The sequence below is a fragment of the Canis aureus genome, chromosome 17 (genome assembly GCF_053574225.1).
Source record: "Canis aureus isolate CA01 chromosome 17, VMU_Caureus_v.1.0, whole genome shotgun sequence".
NCBI classification, from domain to species: Eukaryota; Metazoa; Chordata; class Mammalia; order Carnivora; family Canidae; genus Canis; species Canis aureus.
The window spans coordinates 34308475-34330606 of record NC_135627.1 but is presented as its reverse complement, the minus strand read 5'-3'; the positions used below and the strand labels follow the sequence as shown (position 1 = coordinate 34330606).

General features: G+C 35.2%; 1 protein-coding gene across 10 annotated transcripts in view; it reads left to right on the top strand.

Moving 5' to 3' along the window:
• PIBF1 (progesterone immunomodulatory binding factor 1) overlaps positions 1 to 22132 on the top strand; it is a 191259-nt gene that overhangs the window by 136734 nt on the left and 32393 nt on the right. For 7 of the 10 annotated variants that reach the window (XR_013355736.1, XM_077855406.1, XM_077855403.1 and 4 more), the window contains one exon: positions 18857 to 18987. The exons of the other annotated variants lie outside the window; for them this stretch is intronic. Coding sequence is in view for 6 of the 7 variants with exons in the window: in XM_077855406.1 (XP_077711532.1) it covers positions 18857 to 18987 (131 nt within the window). In the remaining variant the exon portion in view is untranslated. The remainder of the gene's footprint in view (positions 1 to 18856; positions 18988 to 22132) is intronic. 10 annotated transcript variants of the gene reach the window in all.

Below are 22132 nucleotides of genomic sequence, written 5' to 3'. Positions count from 1 at the left end.
ATTCAAAATACGTAAAGAATTCCTACAGCTCAATACAAAACAATAATCAAACATGGGCAGAGGATCTGAATAGACATTTTAACAAAGAAGACCTATAGCTAGCCTACAGGCACATGAAGAGATGCTCAGCATCACTAATCATCAGGGGAATGCAAATCAAAACCATAATGAGATACCACCTCACATCTGTCAGAATGATTAGGCTCAAAAAGACAAGAAATAAGTATTGGCAGCATGTAGAAAAAAGGAAATTCTCATTCACTCTTGGTAAATTGGTGCCACCACTATGGAAAATAGTATGGAGTTTATTCAAAGTGTTAAAAATAGAACTACCATATGGCCTAGGAATTCTATTTCATGGTTTGTATTCAAAGAAAATGAAAATGCTAATTCAATACAATACAATATTCATTGTAGTAGTATTTATAATGGCCAAGATATAGAAACAAATAAGTATTGATAAATGAATGGATGGATAAAGAAAATATGCTATGTATACAGTGGAATATGACTCAACCAAAAAAAAAAAAAAAAAAGAATGAAATCTTGCCATTTGCAACAACATAGGTGGACCCTGAGGGTATTACGCTAAGTGAAGTAAGTCAGACAGAGAAAGACAGATATCATAGATCTCATTTATATGTGGAATCTAAAAAACAAAACATGAACAAACAACACATGGATATGGAAAAAAGTGTTGGTTGGCAATGGAAGGGAGATTGAGGATGAGTGAAATGGGATCGGGGGTACAGACTTCTGGTTACAAAATGAATAGGTCATGGGCATGTGGTGTGCAACATGATGACTAGAATGAGCGGTATTGTCATGTGTATTTGAAGGTTACTAGGACAGTGAATCTTGAAAATTCTCATCACAGAAGAAAAAAATTAATTTTTTCTGGTAACATATGATAACTAGATTTATTGTGATGATCATTTCAAAACATTATGTTGTGTACCTAAAACTAACATCATATTGTATGTCAATTATACCTCAATTTTTAAAAAGAGAAAGAGGGGAAGAAAAGGAGTGTTGGTGTGGGATAGAAAATCTAGGCTATATCTGAAAGCATACACCAGAATTGCTGTGCCTTAGCTACCTTGAATCTTGGTGCTTGTTCTTAATCTTTCTGGTCATTCAATAAATATTTATCAGACTCCTACTGTACTTAACCACTGATGAACAAAAGAGGCAGACTCTTGCCTTTTAACATGTATAACCTTGTTTACAAAGGCTTTGTCTTCTAGTATAAGCACTTAGAAACTTATCTGTTACAACTTAATTTTAGAAAACTTATCTAGGGGACACCTGGGTGGCTCAGTGGTTGAAGGTCTGCCTTTGGCTTAGGTAGTGATCCTGGGGTCCTGTGATGGAATCCTGCATCAGGCTCCCCTGCAGGGAGCCTGCTTCTCCCTCTGCCTGTGCCTCTGCCTCTCTTTGTATGTCTCTCATTAACAAATAAAATCTTTTTAAAAAAGAAAAATTATTTAGAAAATAGGATATGCACAATCTCAAATGACTAAATTGCAAGGTTTTAGATACTTGAAGTTGTCTACTTAGGAGGCCTTTAGTGGAAGCCAGGTATTGTGTTAAAAAATTTCAAAGTGCCAAATTGAAAGAGACTTTAAGATGCATGGGTAGAATAAAGTAGAATCCTGTGTACTAACTTGAAAAGACATTCATGCTATATTGATAAATTTTTTTCCAAAAATCAAAACTACAAGATAATTTATATTGTATTTCTCTATTTTGGCCTTGAGAGTGTGTGTGTATGTTTCTGTCTATCTAGGGATAGGATTGTGTTTCTATCTAAGCATAGAGAAAAAAAGTTTACATACTATACAGCTGTCATGCCAAGCACACACAAATACCACTGGTCATGCCATTATGAATATAAAAACATTTTATTGGAGTAAACCTATAGGCAAAGAATTAACAGAGCATATATCATCCCCAAGTTCTCTTCCCATGGAAAAGTGTGCTTAGGCCTGGCATAGGTGATCTGGATACACCACAGAAAGGGATCTGATAGACTCCACACCAAAACATTGTACATATCTAAAGAGAAGATTAAAGAACATCTAGTTGCCTAAATCATAATGGGAACAGGAGCCTTTGGAGGTTACAATCTCTATTAGCCTGTTCTAGTTAGAATAGGAAATGAGTCCCCAGGACCATCCATATTTCTCCCTCTAATATCAAACAGTGCTTACCTCTGAGATTGGGAGTGGGGAAGTATAGAAAGACTACTTTTTACGTTATGCATTTTTGAATTTGCTTGAATTTAATCCAACTCACATGAAATTTTTTGTTAAGGCATAGATTTGGTGATCAACACAATATCTGACTCATAGTAGATATGAAGTGAATGTTTATTCATTAGATCATTGACCTAGCCCCTCCACCAAACTTACGTAGATTTCTAAAGACAAAAAAAAGAGGCAAAATTCTACTTTGTAAAATATATCTATAAACAGAGATTACATTCCAGCAATATTCATTGTACCCAAAATTTCATTGCCAGACATATATATACATGGATACCCATACATGGATCTCTTTGTTTGCTTTGATATATGCATAGAGATATCTGGAATAATTAAAAAGAAATCATTCATTGTTGATGATTATCCTTGTGGAGGGGGGCACTGAAGTTCTGGGTGGATGAAAGATTCTTTCAGTATTGCCTTTCTGGAGTTTAAATTACTTATTATGTGCATAATAATATGGAAAAAAGTGTTGGTTGGCAATGGAAGGGAGATCTCCCCTCCTCTTCTTCCTCATCTCCTTCCTCCATTTCATTATCCTCATTCTCCTTCCTCCATTTCATTATCAAGAGCAGGTATTTAAAAGAATATAGAAGGGAAGTCCGGGTGACTCAACGGTTTAGTGTCACCTTCAGCCCAGGACATGATCCTGGAGACCCGGGCTCAAGTCCCATATCAGGCTCCCTGCATGGAGCTTGCTTCTCCCTCTGCCTATGTCTCTGCCTCTCTCTCTCTCTCTCTCTGTATCTCTCATGAATAAATAAATAAAATCTTTTTCTAAAATAAATAAATAAAAAATAAAAGAATATAGAAGTATTTTGGAGTATCAGAGGAAGGATTGCTATAGGAAAATTTTAGAGCCTCTAAAAACATAACATGCATTTGAAAATTTTAGGACTGAGAAAAGGAAACAGGAAGGGGGTCTAATGTATGCGCAGGCAAGGAGAAAAGATGTGGCAGGACTTTCTACTTGATGGGGTCTTTGAAATGCTTTTCTTTTTCTTTCTTTCTTTTTTTTTTTTTTTGGAAGTTCTTTTTTTTTTTTTTTTTTTTTTAAATTTAGATTCAGTTTGCCAGTTTAGAAATGATATTGGGATACATGATTTCTACAAACATAGAAATTTCTAGATGAGTAAATGTGTGCCTTTGTTCTTTGAGTTATCTGACCTGAACAACTGCTGAGAGTGTTCTGTCAACATCCTCAGTGTACCCAGTCTCTTGTAAGGAGTCTGTTGCCCACAATTCCTACCTACAATTCCATCTCCATATTTTAAAGAGAGACTCATTTGCCAGCAACACCCCTAAAAGAACTAAATCTCTTTAAACTTCAAAGCCAACTTTTCCTTCCATATTTCTAAGCCTTTATTGAGGTGGGAAAAAAAAAATATTTTATGTACCACCAAAGAGTGAAAGAGTAGGAGATGCTTCCAACTTAACTATGATACAATGCTTCATTATCACCTTAATAAATGTTTCAGTTTTAAGCACTCATTCTTGTAGACTTTAGGCAATGATTTTTTATCATATACCACCTAACTTCATTTCTATCCTTCTAACACAACCTATGTGCCAAATCATACTGGAATATTTCCAGAGACATTTTAAATGGCAGTTAAACTCAACCTGTGACAGATTAACCATACTCAGAACTCAATTGAAATCACAATATAAACATCTAAGATCAAATATGCATGTGCAAGCTATAAGATACATCCACTTTCATAGAAAACAGTACCCTTTGCCTCCCGAAGTGTTTTCCTGAAAGTTTGTTGATATGTAAAATTCTTTCAATAAAGAGCAGTGCTTTTATTTCACCATTAAAAATATGAGGCTTAAAACATAAACACATAGGGTACTACACTGCCTGAAATGTTTTAAATTTGGCAAGTAAAGTTTATCAGCCCATCACAATTCTTTCTTCTGGCCAAAACTGTCCGCTATACTGTGGATCTTGATTTCATTTTGAAAGGTCCGTTGCCTACCAGGGAATGTCCGTATTCTTTAGCTTTGACAAAGGCCAATTTAATCCTAACCTACTTGTCATCCTCCTCTTCTACCTCCCCTCTCCTCGGGTCCTCACTTCCAGCTCCTCCTACACCAGGTAGTGTGTCTTTTGCTCCTGCTCCACCACTTTGTTACCCTCCTACTTCTCATTCTCCATTATTTACTTTTTTCTGATTGTTCCATAACTGTGGACATGCCCCAGACATCTATCTTGACACTGTTCTCTTCTTAGAGTGTCTTCATCATGTTCTATGGCTTCAGCTACCAACTACAATAACTTTTCATTGTCGCCTTTCTTGAGTAAGTCGGAGATTTACTGTGGTAAGCATGTATATAATCAGAATTCAAAGAGTACAAAAGGAGCGTTCAGCAAAAGCAGATCCTCCCTATTATCTTCATAGCACCTTCTGAACATCTCTACTCAGTCTCCTGCTTTATTGGTATTGACTTGATACGACCTCTTTCTTATCTATCATCTAAATTAAATTAGGAACCAGCTGATTGGCATTATCTCTATTTAGTCCTCCACCTTGTTGCCAAAATACTCTAAATACAAATCTGTTTTTGTTTCTCCCACAGTTAGACTTGTCTTTGTTTCCTGAGAATAATACATAAGATCTTCCATTATCCTACCCCTGCCTACATATCCAGTTTCATCTTGCATTATACAACACACACACAGCCACACACAGCCACACTCCTACTGTATACAACCGCTTGTGCTTCTCCCCACATACGTAACTTCTTGTGCTTTACTTGAATTCTCTAAGCACTCTATGCTATTTCATGTCTCTTTGCTTTTGTGCACTCTGAACTTTTTGCCCATTGTAGCCATGTTTGTGTCACAGGTGCTTCTTTTTAATATCAAGTGTCACCTACTCTGTCAAGCCTTTTTCGAGCCCCAGGCAGAAATGACTTATGTATTCCCATGAAACATATATACCAAGATATATTTGGATAGATAGAGATGTTGTTGACATAGCTGTCTATGTGCTTCTTAAGAAGAAGGATCTTTTGTTATTGGTCTATATATCCCCACTGCTTAGCACAGTGCCTGATTCAGTACAAAGTAAATAGATGTTTGTTGAAGGAATAACTTCTGTTTTTGATAGGTCAAAGTATATAAGACAAGTGCAGGATGCTAGAATGAACCTGAAGCAATTTGGAAGCCCTAACCAAGAGGAGCAGAGGGAGAAATCAGACCCACTAATTAGAAAGAAAACTTTAGTTTCTTCCCGAGTATCAAGGACTCAATAATATGCTTTATGTCACACAAGGAACCACAGCAGGGTACATATCAGCTCCACCCACCACCACCATCATGAAAAAAATATTCTAGTCACATGGAATCAGTAGGGTCATCAATCTTAATTGAAAACACTAGAGTTGTTTCTTTTGTTTGACTTTATTTTAGTGTAAAAGGAAGAAACTAAGCAAAGATGAGTAATTAAAAGAGATAATAAAGGTGAGAATACATGTGTATAGCACTTAATCATATGTTACTATATTCACGTAACCATTGGGATATGAAACTGAGTTTTCAAGTTAGGCAGACTGGCGTGTATGACTTTTAGGTAAGTTCTTTACCCTCTGTAAGCCTCAATTTTTCAAACTGTGAAGTGGGAATAATAATACTATATATATGTTTGCCTCAAGAATTAGAGATAACTTAATCTAAGATAAGCACCTACCATAACTGGCATACACTTATCATCAGTAAATGCAGATGGGGTTTTTTTGTCCTATGTTTTATTTATTTTTCTGCTTCTGGCAATAGTAGTAATAAGGTAAGTATTGTTATCAATACCCTTGGCATTTTAAATAAATACTAGTTTCAGAATTGGAATAAATAATGCTTATTTTGCTTATGTGGAAATATTCAGAATGAACTATCCAAATGAATTTTTAACACAATATAGAAAGGTTATGTAATAACAATGTAAGTAATTTTTATGAAAAGGTAGATGATAGTAAAACTGCAATTCTGGAGAGTAATCACTTGCTCTTTTCAGGTGTTAAAAGTATATTTAATTGCATACAAACTAAGCATTTAAGGAAGTATGGAAAACTGGATATTTTTAGACTAATAAAAACTTCAAATTAACCAGAATTATTATATTTAAAATAGAGAACATGAATTACTAATAAAATTCAACAACTTTGTTGAATCGGTATAGAAAAGCAAAAGGTAAGCAATAATAATATACAATAAAATGATGAAGATAAACATTTAATAGCAATGATAACATAGCTTCCTTTTTTTTTTTTAAGATTTTATTTATTTATTCATGAGAGACACAGAAAGAGAGAGGCAGAGACACAGGCAAAGGGAGAAGGAGAAGCAGGCTCCATGCAAGGAGCCTGATGTGGGACCCAAACCCGGGAATCTGGGATCATCCTCTCGAGCCAAAGGCAGACAGACACTCAACCACTAAGCCAGCCAGGCATCCCGATAACATAGCCTCTTAAAAATTTTGTGTAAATATTTCACTAAAATCAAAATTATATGAATAAATGATATTAATAATGGCCAGCAATTTTAAGTGTTTATTTAATACCACTCAAACTACATTATGAAACCATAGGAGTGTTGCTTGCACTAACTAGGATCTTAAAGAGTGAGAGATCCCGGAGTTTACCAGATTCCCAGGCTTCCTGAGGCCTAAAAGAAGCTCTTTTGTCTGAGTGGGCTTCCATTAGATTGGCATATTTATGAGAGAAGAATCAAAGGAGAAAAATGATTCAGATGCAAATTCTAAATTCTACTCTGTCTGCTCTTAGGTTTTTGGTGGATATGCCATTTGGAATAGTTAACATTACATGTTAACTCCTCCCTTACATGACACCTCCACTCTTCAGATCCAAAATTTTCAGCAGGTGATAAAGCCCACAAAACCTTGCCACAAAATTAATCTGAGACTGATTTGGATTTGGACTGCTTTGAATGTAAATTTTGTCCTTTATAATTAAAAATGTTAACTATCACCTGAACAAATAGGTTTTATACTTTTTCACCATTACCTATAGTAAGAAGTGCAGCTTATATAACAATCCAGTATATACATTTATGTGTATTTGTGTGTGTGTGTATGTGTGTGTATTTGAAGTAATTTTCATAGGAGTGAGTACCTTACGACATGTAACATATTCTGTTAGTTGCCATTCTGTTGTTTCTTTTCTCTTCCTTTTTTTAATACTGCTTACAACCCACAGTGTGTTTTCAATTGGACAGATAAGTAACACATTTTCTTCTCCTTACGGAAGCCTTCTTAAGAAATCAGCATAGATACTGAGAAGAGAAAAAAAGTGAAACCTGTTCAAGAAATACAGGGTCCTCTGGTGTGACTGTCATATGAAAACCTATAATGCTTCCCAATTGTCTACCACATATAGGAACAATGCTAATCCAGCCTCTGTATCATTTTGAATTAACACAGTGTGCTGCTGAAGCAATTATTATTTCCCCATATTATGTCCATTTCTCTTCCACTGAACAATTCTGAACAAATTTACTATGGTTTCTCCCATTGTTTGGAATTAGTACCATTTATAGATTTGTATAATTTTATTCTATAACTCTGATCCTGCAAATTATTTATAATGTGTATATATGACTAACAGTTTGAGAACCCTGCTATTTTCTTCTTTATCTGTGGAAAGTGTTTAGGCTTCATCTTCACCAAAAACAAAACAAACAAACAAAAAAAACTTGTAGTGATTTTTTTAAGTTTGTTTTTTTATTATTTTTATTTTTTTATTTGAGACAGAGCAAGGGGAGGGGCAAAGGGAGAGAGAAGTGAGGAGAATCTCAAGCAGACACTGTGCTGAGCATAGAGCCTGATGCAGGGCTTGATCTCATGACCCTGAGACCATGACTTGAGCTAAAAATAGAGAGGCAGTTGCTTAATTGACAGAGTAACCCAAGCACCCCTGAAGTGATCCCTTTTTTAAAATAAATGTTGTTTTAGGGTGCCTGGGTGACTCAGTCAGTTGAGCATCTGCCTTCAGCTCAGGTCATAATCCCAGGGTCCTGGGATGGAGCCCTGGGTCAGGCTTCTTGTTCAGCAGGGAGTCTGCTTCTCCCTCTCCTTCTGCATCTCTCCCACTTGTGCTCTCTCCTTCAAATAAATAAGATCTTAAAAAAAAAAAAAATACATCTTGTTCTGAACTACATTGAGTTTCTTCGAACTGTATTGAGTTCCATATCTATATGTTAACATTTTTATCACTGAGTTACATAGATTCTTGAGGAACTCCAGTAAACAACAAGATTTCTCATTGTAGAAAATGTGATTTTTCCCCCAAATAAATTTATTTCTTTATTGGCTCTTTACACAGGAAGTACTTATGTAAGAATAATTGATAAAGGTAATGTTATCAAAAAATGTTTTAGATCATTTTGTGCCATTGAACTCAGCATAAGAAATAAAGTATATTAAGTAAATGAATTCTGTTAAGTGTCAGGTAGTACTAATATGAAATTCAGTCTTTTGGTAAATATTCAGTACCTGTATGTCAGCTGTCATTCTAGGTTCTTGAAATAATCATTGAATAAGACAGAAATTCCTACCATTTGGAGCTTATATCCTAATTAGGGAGAAACAAAGCATTTTTTTTTTCAAGTAAAAATTAAAACTTGGTAAGTTTTATGAAAGAAGTAAACCAGGCAGAGGATAACAACCAATTATCGCTGCCTGTAATTTGCAGCCAGATGGGCACACAGAAGGCACAAATGGAGCACCATTGTTCTTACATGTCCTTGGAAAATGACTAAAGCACCAAGGAAAGGAGCATAGCACCCATAAGTCCCACATGAACATGGCACCCACATAGATTCAATTAGATATCTTTACGTGGAAGAATAGCTATGAAGCATCTTCCTTTGTGGACAGTTGGTCATGTTTCTTTAGTGTTTGTGTGTTGTCATGCACACCCATGCCTTTAGTCTACATTCTTTATTTTGAGGTAGTAGAGGAGAGGAATTCTTATATCTTCACATTTTGTGCTAGTCGTACATATTATTGCTTTCTTTCCTGCTACTGAGAGGCAGTAATGAATATTGGCTATTAAGCAAATGATTCTGGAGCCAGACTCACTGGGTTAAACTGTCCTTTCTGGTAATTACTTGCTGTGTAAACTCAGAAAAGTTGTTTGACTTCTCTGTGCCTCAGTGTTCTCAGTTGTAAATTATTTATTAAGTTCCAAATAAGATTTTCCAAGCAAGGGCAGCCCCGGTGGCGCAGTGGTTTAGCGCCGCCTGCAGTCTGGGGTGTGATCCTGGAGACCCAGGATCAAGTCCCACATCGGGCTCCCTGCATGGAGCCTGCTTCTCCCTCTGCCTGCGTCTCTGCCTCTCTCTCTCTCTCTGTGTCTCTCATGAATAAATAAATAAAATCTTAAAAAAAAAAAAAAAAAAGATTTTCCAAGCAAATGAGTGGATTACTTCTAGTTTTTAAAACAGAGTATGTTTGGGGCACCTCGATGACATAGTCAGTTAAACATTTGGCTTAGGTCATGATCTCAGGGTCGTGAGATTGAGCCCCACATCAGGCTCTGTCCTCATCACAGAGTTGGCTTCAGATTCTCTCTCGCTCTCTCTCTGTCCCTACTGCTCATTCGCTCTCTCACTTTAAAATAAAACAGTATGTTTCATAACATTTAGGAGAGAAAACACAGAAAAGCAAAGCAGAGGATGAAAAAAAAAACTTTTAAAAACAGGCAAAGACCATCTGAAAAGGCTATATACAGTACAATTCTAGCTATGTGATATTCTAGAAAAGGCAAAACTATGGAGACGGAAGATCAGTAGTTGCAGGGGTTAGGAGAGAGGGAGGGATAAATAGATACAGCAAAAGGACTTTTTAGGGTAAACTGTTGTTTATAATATTGTAACTGGACACATGCCCTTATCCGTTTGTCCAAACCCATAGAATGTATAGCACCAAGAGTGCACTGTAATGTAAACTCTAGACTTTGGATGACAGTGGTGTGTCAGTATAGGTTCATCAGTTGTCATAAATGCTGATGCTGGGAGAGGTTGTGAGATGGGGGAGCAGGGAATATATGGGAACTCCTTGTGTTTCCAGGCCATTTTGCTGTGAACCTAAAACTGTTGTAATAAAGTCTTCAAAAACAAGATGAGAAAGGGAATGAAATCTGAATACCACAGAGAAGAGATAGATGAAAAAAGGAGGGAGAAGATGTTAGTGGCTCATTTTCTGTGAAGGTAATAATGGCCACCTTTTGTCCCTTGTACAATTTGGCAGTCCTTGAAGCTGGATTTGTTGGTAGCAGGAAAATAGCCCCAGGAAAGTAACTTTTTGACATAGATAACAATTTTTTTGTAATGTTTAGGAATCTGGGGGAGACTTCTTCATTTTCTCTTGTGTCTGTGTATTTCATGTGATGCTTCACTCCTTGGGAAGTTAGTGTCCTCATAAATTTTGTGGATGCTCAAGATATAATATAACTGGACATGAGGGATAATTAAATTGTTGATCCATGATAAAGTTCCATAAAGAAGACCTAATGTGAAGAGGCTGATTATTGCCATTCTGATTTTTTGAGATTGTAATGTGGAATTATATACAGGTTAACCTTTTTATTTTAATAGTGATTAACATATATTTATCTACCATATGAATGACCAATTTGTTTTATGGATAAAACATTCAGATTCATTTTTCTAACAGCTCTGTGTCCAACCTTGCCAAGTGCTTAAGTCAAGAAGTCTTTGTTACGGTTCCTTCTGGAAAAAACTCAATTACGTGGATTCAGGACAATATACTAGAATCTGTTCTATAGGCATGCTTTTTATAGGTTCACATACCAGCTAATGTGAGAGTGTGTGTGTGTATACAAAATGCCAACCACCACTGAAGTAAGGGAAAACGATGATTTATCTATAAATTATATCCTGTTTACCCATCAAACAAATTGTTTAAACTCCTTATCTTACTGGTTTGCCTTGATAACTCATGAATGACCACTTTTTTTTTATTTAAGAACTATTACAACTCTCACAGCAACACCCTCCCCATTGCGAGCAGGATTGATATACAATTGAACCACGTTAAAATGAATTTCTCAGGGACAAGAAATTTAAACCCCTTGAACTTGAAAATCCCATTCTCTGACTCTAATCTCCTGTCCTTCCAGCTCTTCCAGTCCTCTCATTCCCACTAAATCTGTGCTTTATTTGCACTCATTGTGTTCCACACTCATAAACTCTTCATATTTTCCCTGTCAAGCCCCTCTTGACTTCATTTTTCTTCCTACCCAGCCTTACCAACCATCTGAGTACTACACTCACTAGGACCCCAGATTGCTTTGTCCCTTAATTCATCCATCAATCAGGCTTTTCTTGACATTCCCTACCCTTTGCATATTACCTTACAATCTGATAGTTACCCCATAAATACTTAATGGAAGGAAGGAGAGAGGGAGAGAAGATTCTTTGGTTTTGTGGTAATGTGCTGAAAATTTCTTGTGGAAATCTGTTACGTTTGCCGCTTGAAAGCATTACAAATTCATGTTGTTGATGATCAGCCGTGCCCTCATTCCTGCTGCCCAGTGTTTTTATTTCTCTGCATCTGTCCTATTATTGGGATATCCGTCCCAATATCCTCATTGCAGGTCATTTCCACTCCTCAAAACCATCAGTTCCATCATCTATCATCATCTGTAGCTTCATTACTATAATTAGGTCATCTCAGTTTCTTTTTCTGGAGTCTCTTTCACCCAAGGATTTTTTTTGTATCTTCACTTACTCTTTTTCCCCCCTTTTGGTCCTTCTTCAAAAAAAATGGGAGAGAGACTGTGTGTGTGTGTGTGTGTGTGTGTGTGTGTGTGTGTGTAGACATAGGCAACTTTCAAAAGTTAACCCCTCTCTTTATACTTAATTCCTACTACTGTCCTCCCTGATCATCTGTTCAGCTATGCCCGCCCTTAGTGATCAGCACTGGTTTCCTAATTGTTGGTATTCTTTTCTCAGTCTCCTGATCTATGGCATGACATTTTGGATGCTATAGATAATCTAGAAATTCTTGCTTGATGACACCATTCTCCCTCAGATGTCTTATCTTCTTACAACCCTGCAGTGTAGGTGTCCCTCAAATGTCTGCCGCTTTGCTCTATACTTACACCTCACTAGTGATTCTCAAATGTTAGTGACTGTAAGAATCACCAAAGATTCTTGTTTAAAATATAGGTTTCTAGATCCTGCCCTTAGAGATTGTGACTAAGTAGGTCTGGAATGAAACCCATGAATCTGCATTTTTAACTCCCTCTTCCTGTGACTCTAATAAAAGTGATGTATGACCACACTTGGAAAAAAAATCATCCTCTCCAGTCCTGAGTATTCTGTGACTTATGAGTAGATAGTCCATCACATCCAAGCTGATTATTCTGAAATATTTAATGTCCTACTCAAGAATTTTGTCTTACCTATTATTTTTCCTTTTATTTTGTTAATATCTCCTTATTACCATACTTTGATAATCTCAGGATCAGAGCAGGACTGATAATCAACTAGCATGCACTTGCTTTTGGTTATTAAAATAAGAAAATATTTGGGGGTGCCAGGGTGGCTTAGTTGGTCAAGTGTCCAGCTCTTGGTTTCATTCCAGGTCATGATCTCCTCGCGTCCTGGGAACAAGCCCTGCATTGGGCTCCACACTCAGTAGAGTCTACTTGTCCCTCTCCTTCCCACCCACCCTGCCACCCCCCACTACTTGCCCTTGTTCCCATGTGCTCTTTCTCTCTCTCAAATAAATAAATAAAATCTTTTAAAAAATAAACAAGAAAGTATTTGTGAGAATACTGTACATAGCTGTTGTCCTAAGTCCCTGCATGTCATTTCTGTCTGTCTGGTGCCTCCTAAAATCCCCCAGATCTCCTCACCATCTACCAACAAAGAAGTAATACCTGGGATTACAGAGTTTCTCCATGCACCTGCTCCAGTGCAAAGCTGGCATCTTAATTGGTTGAATTGTATCAGTTAAATATCACTCCTGTTAAATATGATGAGATTATTAACCACTGAGCCACAGAATAAGAAAGTGGTTTTAATGGGAAGGATGGTAAGTTCAGGATATAAGATGAATTATGTGCAATAGAGTTAAACCTGGTAAAAGTTGGATGGAGTGGCCTGCAGCAAGTCCAAGATCACAAAAGCTATGCTTTCTAAATTTTTGACTGATTATCAGAATCTGAGACTAGCCTTGAGAAATTCTGATTCATTGGAACTGGGCTGGGACCCAGAAATCACTGTTTTTTAACTGTTTTCACCAGTGATCTGATGATTTAACTAGATTTGACAACTGCTCCTATAGGTTGAGAACACAGAGAATTAGTACCAAAGTGTTGCACCATATTGGACCTCAAATAGGCATTTTACATTCCAAGGTACAATCAAAAAGATTAGATAAGGATATGTGGAATTTTCTTCAAAAACTACCACCTACTAGAAAGTATCACTTGTATATATCTTATGCACAGAAACTAATTCAATGTTAAATTCTATTCAACAGAATGCATTTTGTCCCTGGCAAGAGCTCCATTTCTAGGAGTTTCTTTAAAAATAAACTCTACAAGGAAAAAAATCCCACATTTAGTAGAAACACAACAAAATGTGGTCACCTTTATATACTTTTTTTTTAATTTTAAGAGAAAATATATTATTTTAGATTATCATCCAAGAGTTCATTAAAATTTGAGTTGAAATATATAATTATACTTTAATCAGGTGTTGCGTTTCTCTGAATCATATGCACAATTTATTGAAACAAAGGCGGAATAACAATTCTATAAAATGTTGTGTCATGGGTTTACTCCTGAGTCATTTATTACGTATATGATTCTTGAGTCACTAATTACTAAGGCTTTCCTATAAGGAAAAGATTACTAACAATAGGCAAAGTGAGTGATTGTGTAACTTTTTGAATACTAATTATTATAGTTACAGAAAGACTTTTGTAAGCCATGTTGGAGGAATTAAATTCTGTCGAATTATAATTATTTCAAAAATAGATATTAGCATCACTTTTCATTGACAAACATCTATTTTTCATGAGGAATTAAATTTGGAGACTTAAAAGCTTAACAAATTCATAAAGAAATATGTTCTTAAAACTGACAGCACTGTAGTTGTTCTTAATGTCCAGAAAGGGAAGAGTTTGTAGGCTATATATTAGAGATACCTTTTGAAAGTAAGGCTTCTGGGGCCCTTAATTTTGTTTATAATAGTAAAACCTAACCTGTGTAATTGCTGTGATGAAAAAAGTGGAACTAAAATAATTAAGACTAATGACTGCTGTTATACTTTTTATGCAACTGAATTTAGATCTGATAAGTTTCAAACATAGCTCATTCTAGGCTACAGCTAACTACAATTTGTAATGCCCTTAGTGCTTCCCTGATGTTGCTCACCAGCCCCCGGCCCCACCCCCCATCCCTCTCCGGACTATTCTGCACTTTGAAACACAAAGCAACTTGTCAGTTCAGTTTATTCAGTTAAGGTCAGTTCCGTGAAAACAAAGTCGAGGCAATTGTTTGATTTAATTGACTAGTGAAACTGGTTATACAGGTAAGTAGAACTTAGTTTTATTTTTGTCCAGCTGCATATTTGAATGTTCATAAAATAACTAAGTAGACTAAGTAATAAGATTCCAGTGACATTGTAATAGATTTAAAAGAATGACTACCAAAGGAAGGAAAAAGGACACTAAAACCCAAACTATAGAAAATATTCATGGTATTTTTTTTTCTTTATAGCTTTGCTTTACTGTAATGAATCATGTCCAAAAAATGAAGTCGTCTTTTCTTTCACTATTCATTTCCTTTTCTTTGAGGAATTTTTTTTTCCCTGTGCTAATGTAACCAAAAGGAAATTTTCTAATATAATTCATTTGAGCTATTTAAATAACTTTTACAAAGTAGTCCTCAATCTGCAAGCAGATATTCTCTAACAGCTAGCTGGTCAACCACTTTGACTTTTTCTCCCTTACCCACTTGGATCTCATGGCTGATCATTTTAACGATGATTGTTTCTGCCTTAGATTCTTTCTGCCTTCCACTGTACCTTCCACTGTACCCATATTACTCTTCTCTAAACCTTCAGCTTCTAAGCTGCTAGTCACTCATTTCTTTTATGTGAATAGAAAACCAAAATATTGCAATACTAAAACAAATTATATGTTTAAATCTTAATAAAAAATATAAATCCTGTAAATATAATTCACTTGAGAAAAAAATATAAATCATTTCTTGTCCCAGAAAAAGAGCAAATCTTTAGGGACTATGAAGGAAAGAGGAAAAAATATTTAAATATATAAAGGGCTAGAATTTTATTATCAAAGAACATTTAAAGTCATAACGTAGGAATTTTATAGTATTTTTGTTCTATGTAATAAAATACTCTCTTCCCCATACCTCACACTTATAATAGATATCCACCACTTTTGTAGTCATTGTTCAGTTTTTGCATATCCAACTTTAGAATACTTTTTCTGGAACTCATTAGGTACCAAATATGGGCCTGCTGATAGTGACAGTGCTGTGTTTAGTCCTCTACTAACCTATGTTTTACATTTGCTTAGGAAAACAGCAAACACAATAAACAAAAAAACTAAGATTGGTTGGATATATAAGTTAATTAAGTCCTTAAGGAAAGAATTTTGGTCTTCATATATCAAGTGCATTACATAGTCCTTAACCTTAGTGCAACTTCTGTCTGAAAAAAAATTCACAAAGAAAACATTAAAGAAAAATAATTAATTTTGAAGTCTGTTGCAATATTATACTAGTCAAAAATGGATAACGTCCTAAATGTTTATTACTATAAGCAATGTAATTATGGTACATTAGCTTCCTAGACAGTTTTGTAACCATTAAAATCATAAATTAAGGTACTCTGAGAGCTTGGAAAAATAATTATATTAGGTAAAGGCATAATATAAAATTGTGTATAATATACTAGCAATGAGCAATCCAAAAGGAAATTAAGAAAACAATTCCACTTATGATAGCATCAAAAAGTATAAAATGTTTAGGAATAAATTTATCAAATAGAAGAAAGATTTGTACACTGCAAACTACAAAATATTGCTGAAGAAATTCAGAAAGACCTAATAAATGGAAAGATATCCCATGTTCATGGATTAGAAGACTTAATATTGTTAAGATGACAATACTGCCCAAAACAGTTTAAAGCTTCCATGCACTCCCTATCAGAATCCCAAGAGCATTTTTTTGCAAAAAATAAAAAAACTCAGCCTAAAATTCAGATACAATCTCAAGGGACCCTGAATGGCTAAAACAATCTCGAAAAAGAAAAAGTTAGAGAATTCACAGATTCTAAAATTTACTACAAAGATAGTCAAAACAATGATGTACTAGCAAAAGAATAGGTAGAGAAGACAGAGTAAAATAGAGTCTGGAAGTAAACCTTCACATCTACAGTAAATGATTTTTCAACAAGATTGCTAAGACCATTCAATGAAAAAAAGTCTTTTGGACAAATGGTGATGGTAAAACTGGATTATCTCCATGTAAGACATTGAAATTGAACCCATACCTTATACTATATACAAAAAATAATTCCAAGTGGATCAAAGACCTAAATTTCAGAGCTAGGAAAATAAAACTCATAGAAGAAAACATTGGAGAAAATCTTCATGATCTTGGGTTTGGCAATTGTTTCTTAAAAAGGACCTCAAAAGTATAGAGAACAAATGAAAAAATAGGTAAGTTGGACTTCATCAAAATTAAAGACTTTTGTGATCAAAAGATAGAAGAGAGTAAAAAGAGAACCCACAGAATGAGAGAAAGTATTTACAAATCATATCTCTAATAAGAGTTTAATATCCAGAATGTAAAAGAACTACTCAACAAAAAAAAAGCAGACAACCTAATTAAAATATAGGCAAAGGACTTACAGATATTTCTACAAAGAAGATATACTACAGCCAATAGCCAGTAGGCACATGAAATAACAGTATTGGTGAGGATGTGGAGAAAGTAGAACCAAGTGCATTGTTAATAGGAATGTAAAATGATGCAGCCACTGTAGAAAACAGTTGACAGTTCCTCAAAAAGTTAAATATAGAAAAAATGTTTTTTTTAATTTTTTAAAAAGCTAAATGTAAATTACCATATGACTTGACAGTTTCACTCCACTCCTTTGGGCAGATACCCAAAGGAATTGAAAATGGAAACTCAAACATATTTATTTATACACCACTATTTGTAGCAACATCACTTACAATAGCCAAAAAGTGAAAACCACCCAAATATTCATCAAGAGATGAATAAATAAACAAATGCGCTATAAACACACAGTGGAATATTATATAGCTATAGAAAGGGATAAAGTTCTGATACATGGTACACCATGGATGAATCTTAAAAACAGTATATTGGTGAAATAAGCAGACACAAAATAACAAATATTATATGATTCCCTTTATATATCTAGAATAGGCAAATTCATACAGATAGGTAGTAGAATAGAGATTTCCAGTAGCTTGGCGGGGGAGGGGGGTGTTTTTACTTAATGGATACTTCTGTTAGGATTGATAAAAAATATTCCAGAAATAGATACTAGTGATGCTTCCACAACATCGTGAATGTACTTAATGGCCTCTGAGTGTTAACCTGTAAAATCGTTAACATTGTAAATTTTATATTATTTATATTTTAACTACAATTTTTTTTAAATGTCATTATACGTAATGATTTAGCTACAATTCACCAATTTTACAAAGATAGAGAGGTACATGGGTGGCTCAGTCAGTTAATAGTCTGCCTTCAGCTCAAGTCATGATCCCAGAGTCCTGGGATCAAGCCCCACATACCTGGCTCCTTGCTCAGCAGGGAGCTTGTTCTCTCTCTTTCTCTGTCAAATAAATAAAATCTTAAAAATAAAAAATAAAAAAAGGAAAGAAATATGAAGACATGAGGAAAATGGTAAATTGTAATGTCTTTATGTTATTTTGAATAGAAATAAAGCTCAAAAGATTTTTATTCTTAGCTAATGGATACTTATTAAAAGGAGATAGGGCAGCCCAGGTGGCTCAGTGGTTTAGCACACACCTGAGTGGCTCAGTGGTTGAGCGTCTGCCTTCAGCCCAGGGCCTGATCCTGGAGATCTGGGATCGAGTCCCACGTCGGGCTCCCTGCATGGAGCCTGCTTCTCCCTCTGCCTGTGTCTTTGCCTCTGTGTGTTGTGTGTGTGTGTGTGTGTGTGTGTGTGTGTGTGTGTGTGTGTCATGAATAAATAAATAAAATCTTTAAAAAATTAAAAAAATAAAAGGAGATAAAATTCTTGTTACATATCTTCCCACACCAACAAATGGCAAAACAGGTAACCCATCCCTAAAACTCATATTTTATTTAAAATTTTTTCTTTCCTATTTATGTATTACTTGTTATTATAAAGAATACTTATATTGGTTAGTAATTTTTAAACTTTCAAAGTTACACAGGAAAAGCTTTTCTGAGTAATTGATGTAAGGGAGTTTGGGTGTACTGTATCTATGCTACAGTGTAAAATTTTTAAGGTTTTCATGAAATCTGTTTTTCTTTAGCTTGACAGGGCCAATTCTCTGTTAAACCAGACTCAGCAACCTTACAGATATCTCATTGAATCAGTGCGTCAAAGAGATTCTAAGATTGATTCGCTGAAGGAGTGTATTACACAACTTGAGAAAGATGTCAGGTAAATCATCTATATAAATCTTTTATTCGAATAATAAAGGCAATGTAAAGAACTTAATTCATGAATTAAGTTTGTAGATTGTGAAGAAAAAGAATTTAAATATAAACATGGTCTTAAATGTAATTTATCTTAGAGAAACTAGGTCACATCACATTAGGTGTTCACCTTCCACCTTATGATCGGAAGTCTTAGCCTGGAAATAACAATGCTACTTAATAACAAAGCACTTTACCCACCCTAGGACATAAGCAGCTCTCCTGTCCTTGTTTCCCTTGATTTCATTAACAGAATGGGCCCAAACTCGCTCCCCAGAGATCAAGACCTGAGCTGAGATCAAGAGCCAGACACTTAACCAACTGAGCCACCCAGGCATCCCAAAAATAACTTTCTTTTAAGATTTATTTTTTTGAGAGAGAACGTGGGGGAAAGGAGGTGCAGAAGGAGGATACATCAGGATCATTTAGGGGACTTTGTAGGAAGTATAAATTCCTGGGCCCTCTTTACAGAGATAATTTGTTTGTTTGTTTGTTTGTTTTTTAAGATTTATTTATTTATTTGAGAGAGAGTGACCTTAAAGACTTGCTCCATTTAATAATCATTCAAATTCTTTACCTGTTCATCTGTATAATCATTTTAGTCTTTTTAAGTTGAGGTAAAAGAATAGTGTTATACAGAAAGAAATTTTAACTCCTGGATGGTTAGTTATTATTGGATTTTAAGATTGTTGGAATAATTTAAATAAATTATTAACTGATTCATAAATGGAGAAGCAGAGAATTATATGGGAATAGAAATTGTAAAATGAAGGAATTGGAAAACAGTGAGGATAAAATAGTTATTAAATGCAGATTTCCTAAGTTATATAGCCAAAAGTATAAAACCACTGGTAGTTACTCTAACATATGAGTAGGTGTTCTTTTTGATGAATCAGAATAATTCTTGTTTCTACCCCACCAAAGTAATTGGTCCAAAACTTTACTCCTGATCTTTAATTGCAGGATGATATGATAAAATAATTTTAAATCACATTTATGCTTTAAAATGTCAATATAAAAAAAAAATAAAAAATAAAAAAATAAAATAAAATGTCAATATAGGGATCCCTGGGTGGCGCAGCGGTTTGGCGCCTGCCTTTGGCCCAGGGCGCGATCCTGGAGACCCGGGATCGAATCCCACGTCGGGCTCCCGGTGCATGGAGCCTGCTTCTCTCTCTGCCTCTCTCTCTCGCTCTCTCTCCGTGACTATCATAAATTAATAAAAAATTAAAAAAATAATAATAAAATAAAATGTCAATATAAATAACTATTTCTGGATTGATTTAAGTAATTCTTATGTAAATTGCTATTGGGAACAATAGAAATTATGTTTTATCACTCACTGGGCACTTGGTTATCTTAAGGAAAGTGAGGAAAGAACTCTAAATAGAACTTTTTCTTCCTATGTTATATATTTCTTCCTCTATTCTTTTTGAAGTTTTGTATAGAATCTCCTTTTACCTTTTTAATCTTGGAGTGGGAACATAAAAGTCCTATGGAAAAATTACCTTTCACAGTCACCTTTAAATAAGTTTATTTGAATATTTATTTTACTAAAAATTAAGAGCTGAAAGTATTTAATATAGAGGAAAAAAATAGCTATAGAAGGAAACTATTAATACGAACAAGTTCAGCCCTAGAGAAATTAAACAACTTGCTATCTAAAAGCAAGTTGGGTCAAAATTTGAATCCAGATCTGTCTGCTTTCTGATTCTATACTCTTCACCATTAACATTATTAACACCATTAACACCATAACATGTTATACAGCCTCCCTATGTTCTGTTCTGAATAAGGGATAATTTTTCATTAATATAATTAAGGGAGAGAAGCAAAAAATAAATAAAATAGTATAGAAGAGTGATTAAAGGTGGAGCTTTCATGAATTGATCATTGTTGAAGCCAGGTGATGGATACGTGTGGCTTTGTTATATTTTCTCTCTTCTTTCCAAATATTCCAAATAAAGTTGTTTTGTTTTGTTTTGTTTTTAATTTATTTATGATAGTCACACACAGAGAGAGAGAGAGGCAGAGACACAGGCAGAGGGAGAAGCAGGCTCCATGCACCGGGAGCCCGACGTGGGATTTGATCCCGGGTCTCCAGGATCGCGCCCTGGGCCAAAGGCAGGCGCCAAACCGCTGCGCCACCCAGGGATCCCAATAAAGTTGTTTTTAAAAAATATTTTTAAAAGGGAGTATAGGCTCTATAGATACGTCGCATGGGTTCAAATCTAGTTCAGTACTTAGTTTTGAATTGGAACCAATCAATTAAACAAACTCTCTAAACCTCCATTGTCCTTGGGATGCCTGAGTAGTTCAGTCGATTAAGCATCTACTTTAGGCTCAGGTCATGTTACCAGAGCGATGGTTGAGCTCCAAGTCCTCCTCCCCCAAGTTGCTCTCCCTGGCTTCTCCCTCTCTCTTTGCCCCTCCCCCTTCCTCCCCCTCCCCCTGCTTGTGTTCTCTCTCACTCTCTTTCAAATAAATAAACAAAATCTTTTTTAAAAATTTTAAAAATAAAAAAATAAACCTCCACTGGCCAGTAGAACTTTCTGTAATAGTAAAAATACTCCATATGTGCACTGTCCAGTATGGTAGCCACTACCCATATGAAGAACTAATTTTTTTATTTTAATTAAATAAATTTTAATTTTAATTGCCACCTGTGGCCAGTTAATGGCTGTGTTATTGGACATGACACCAATTAGTAATCATAGAAACTATGTCAATTATGAAATTAACTATAAAAATATTTTTGTGCTAAAATCTGAGTCCCTTAAAGCTGTCTATGTTTCATAAATTTACTGTATAAATATTTTAATAAATTCTGAACTAGTATTTCATAGGACATGAAACTTGCTCCTAATTGAAACAGCTACCTTCTAATGTGAAAAATTAAGATGCTTTCAGCAGTTTAAATATGGCCCTTGAGATGCTGTTAAATGTGCCCCCATGACATGAATAAACTACCATAAAAAACAGCCCAGTCAGTAAGTCTGACCCAGCAGTCTGTCCACCATCACTATTATTCTGAGCTGATGACATTTTACATGTAGGGGAATTATCCTGGGCTCTGAATGCACATCACCCTGGTTTCTTTGTCATGGCAA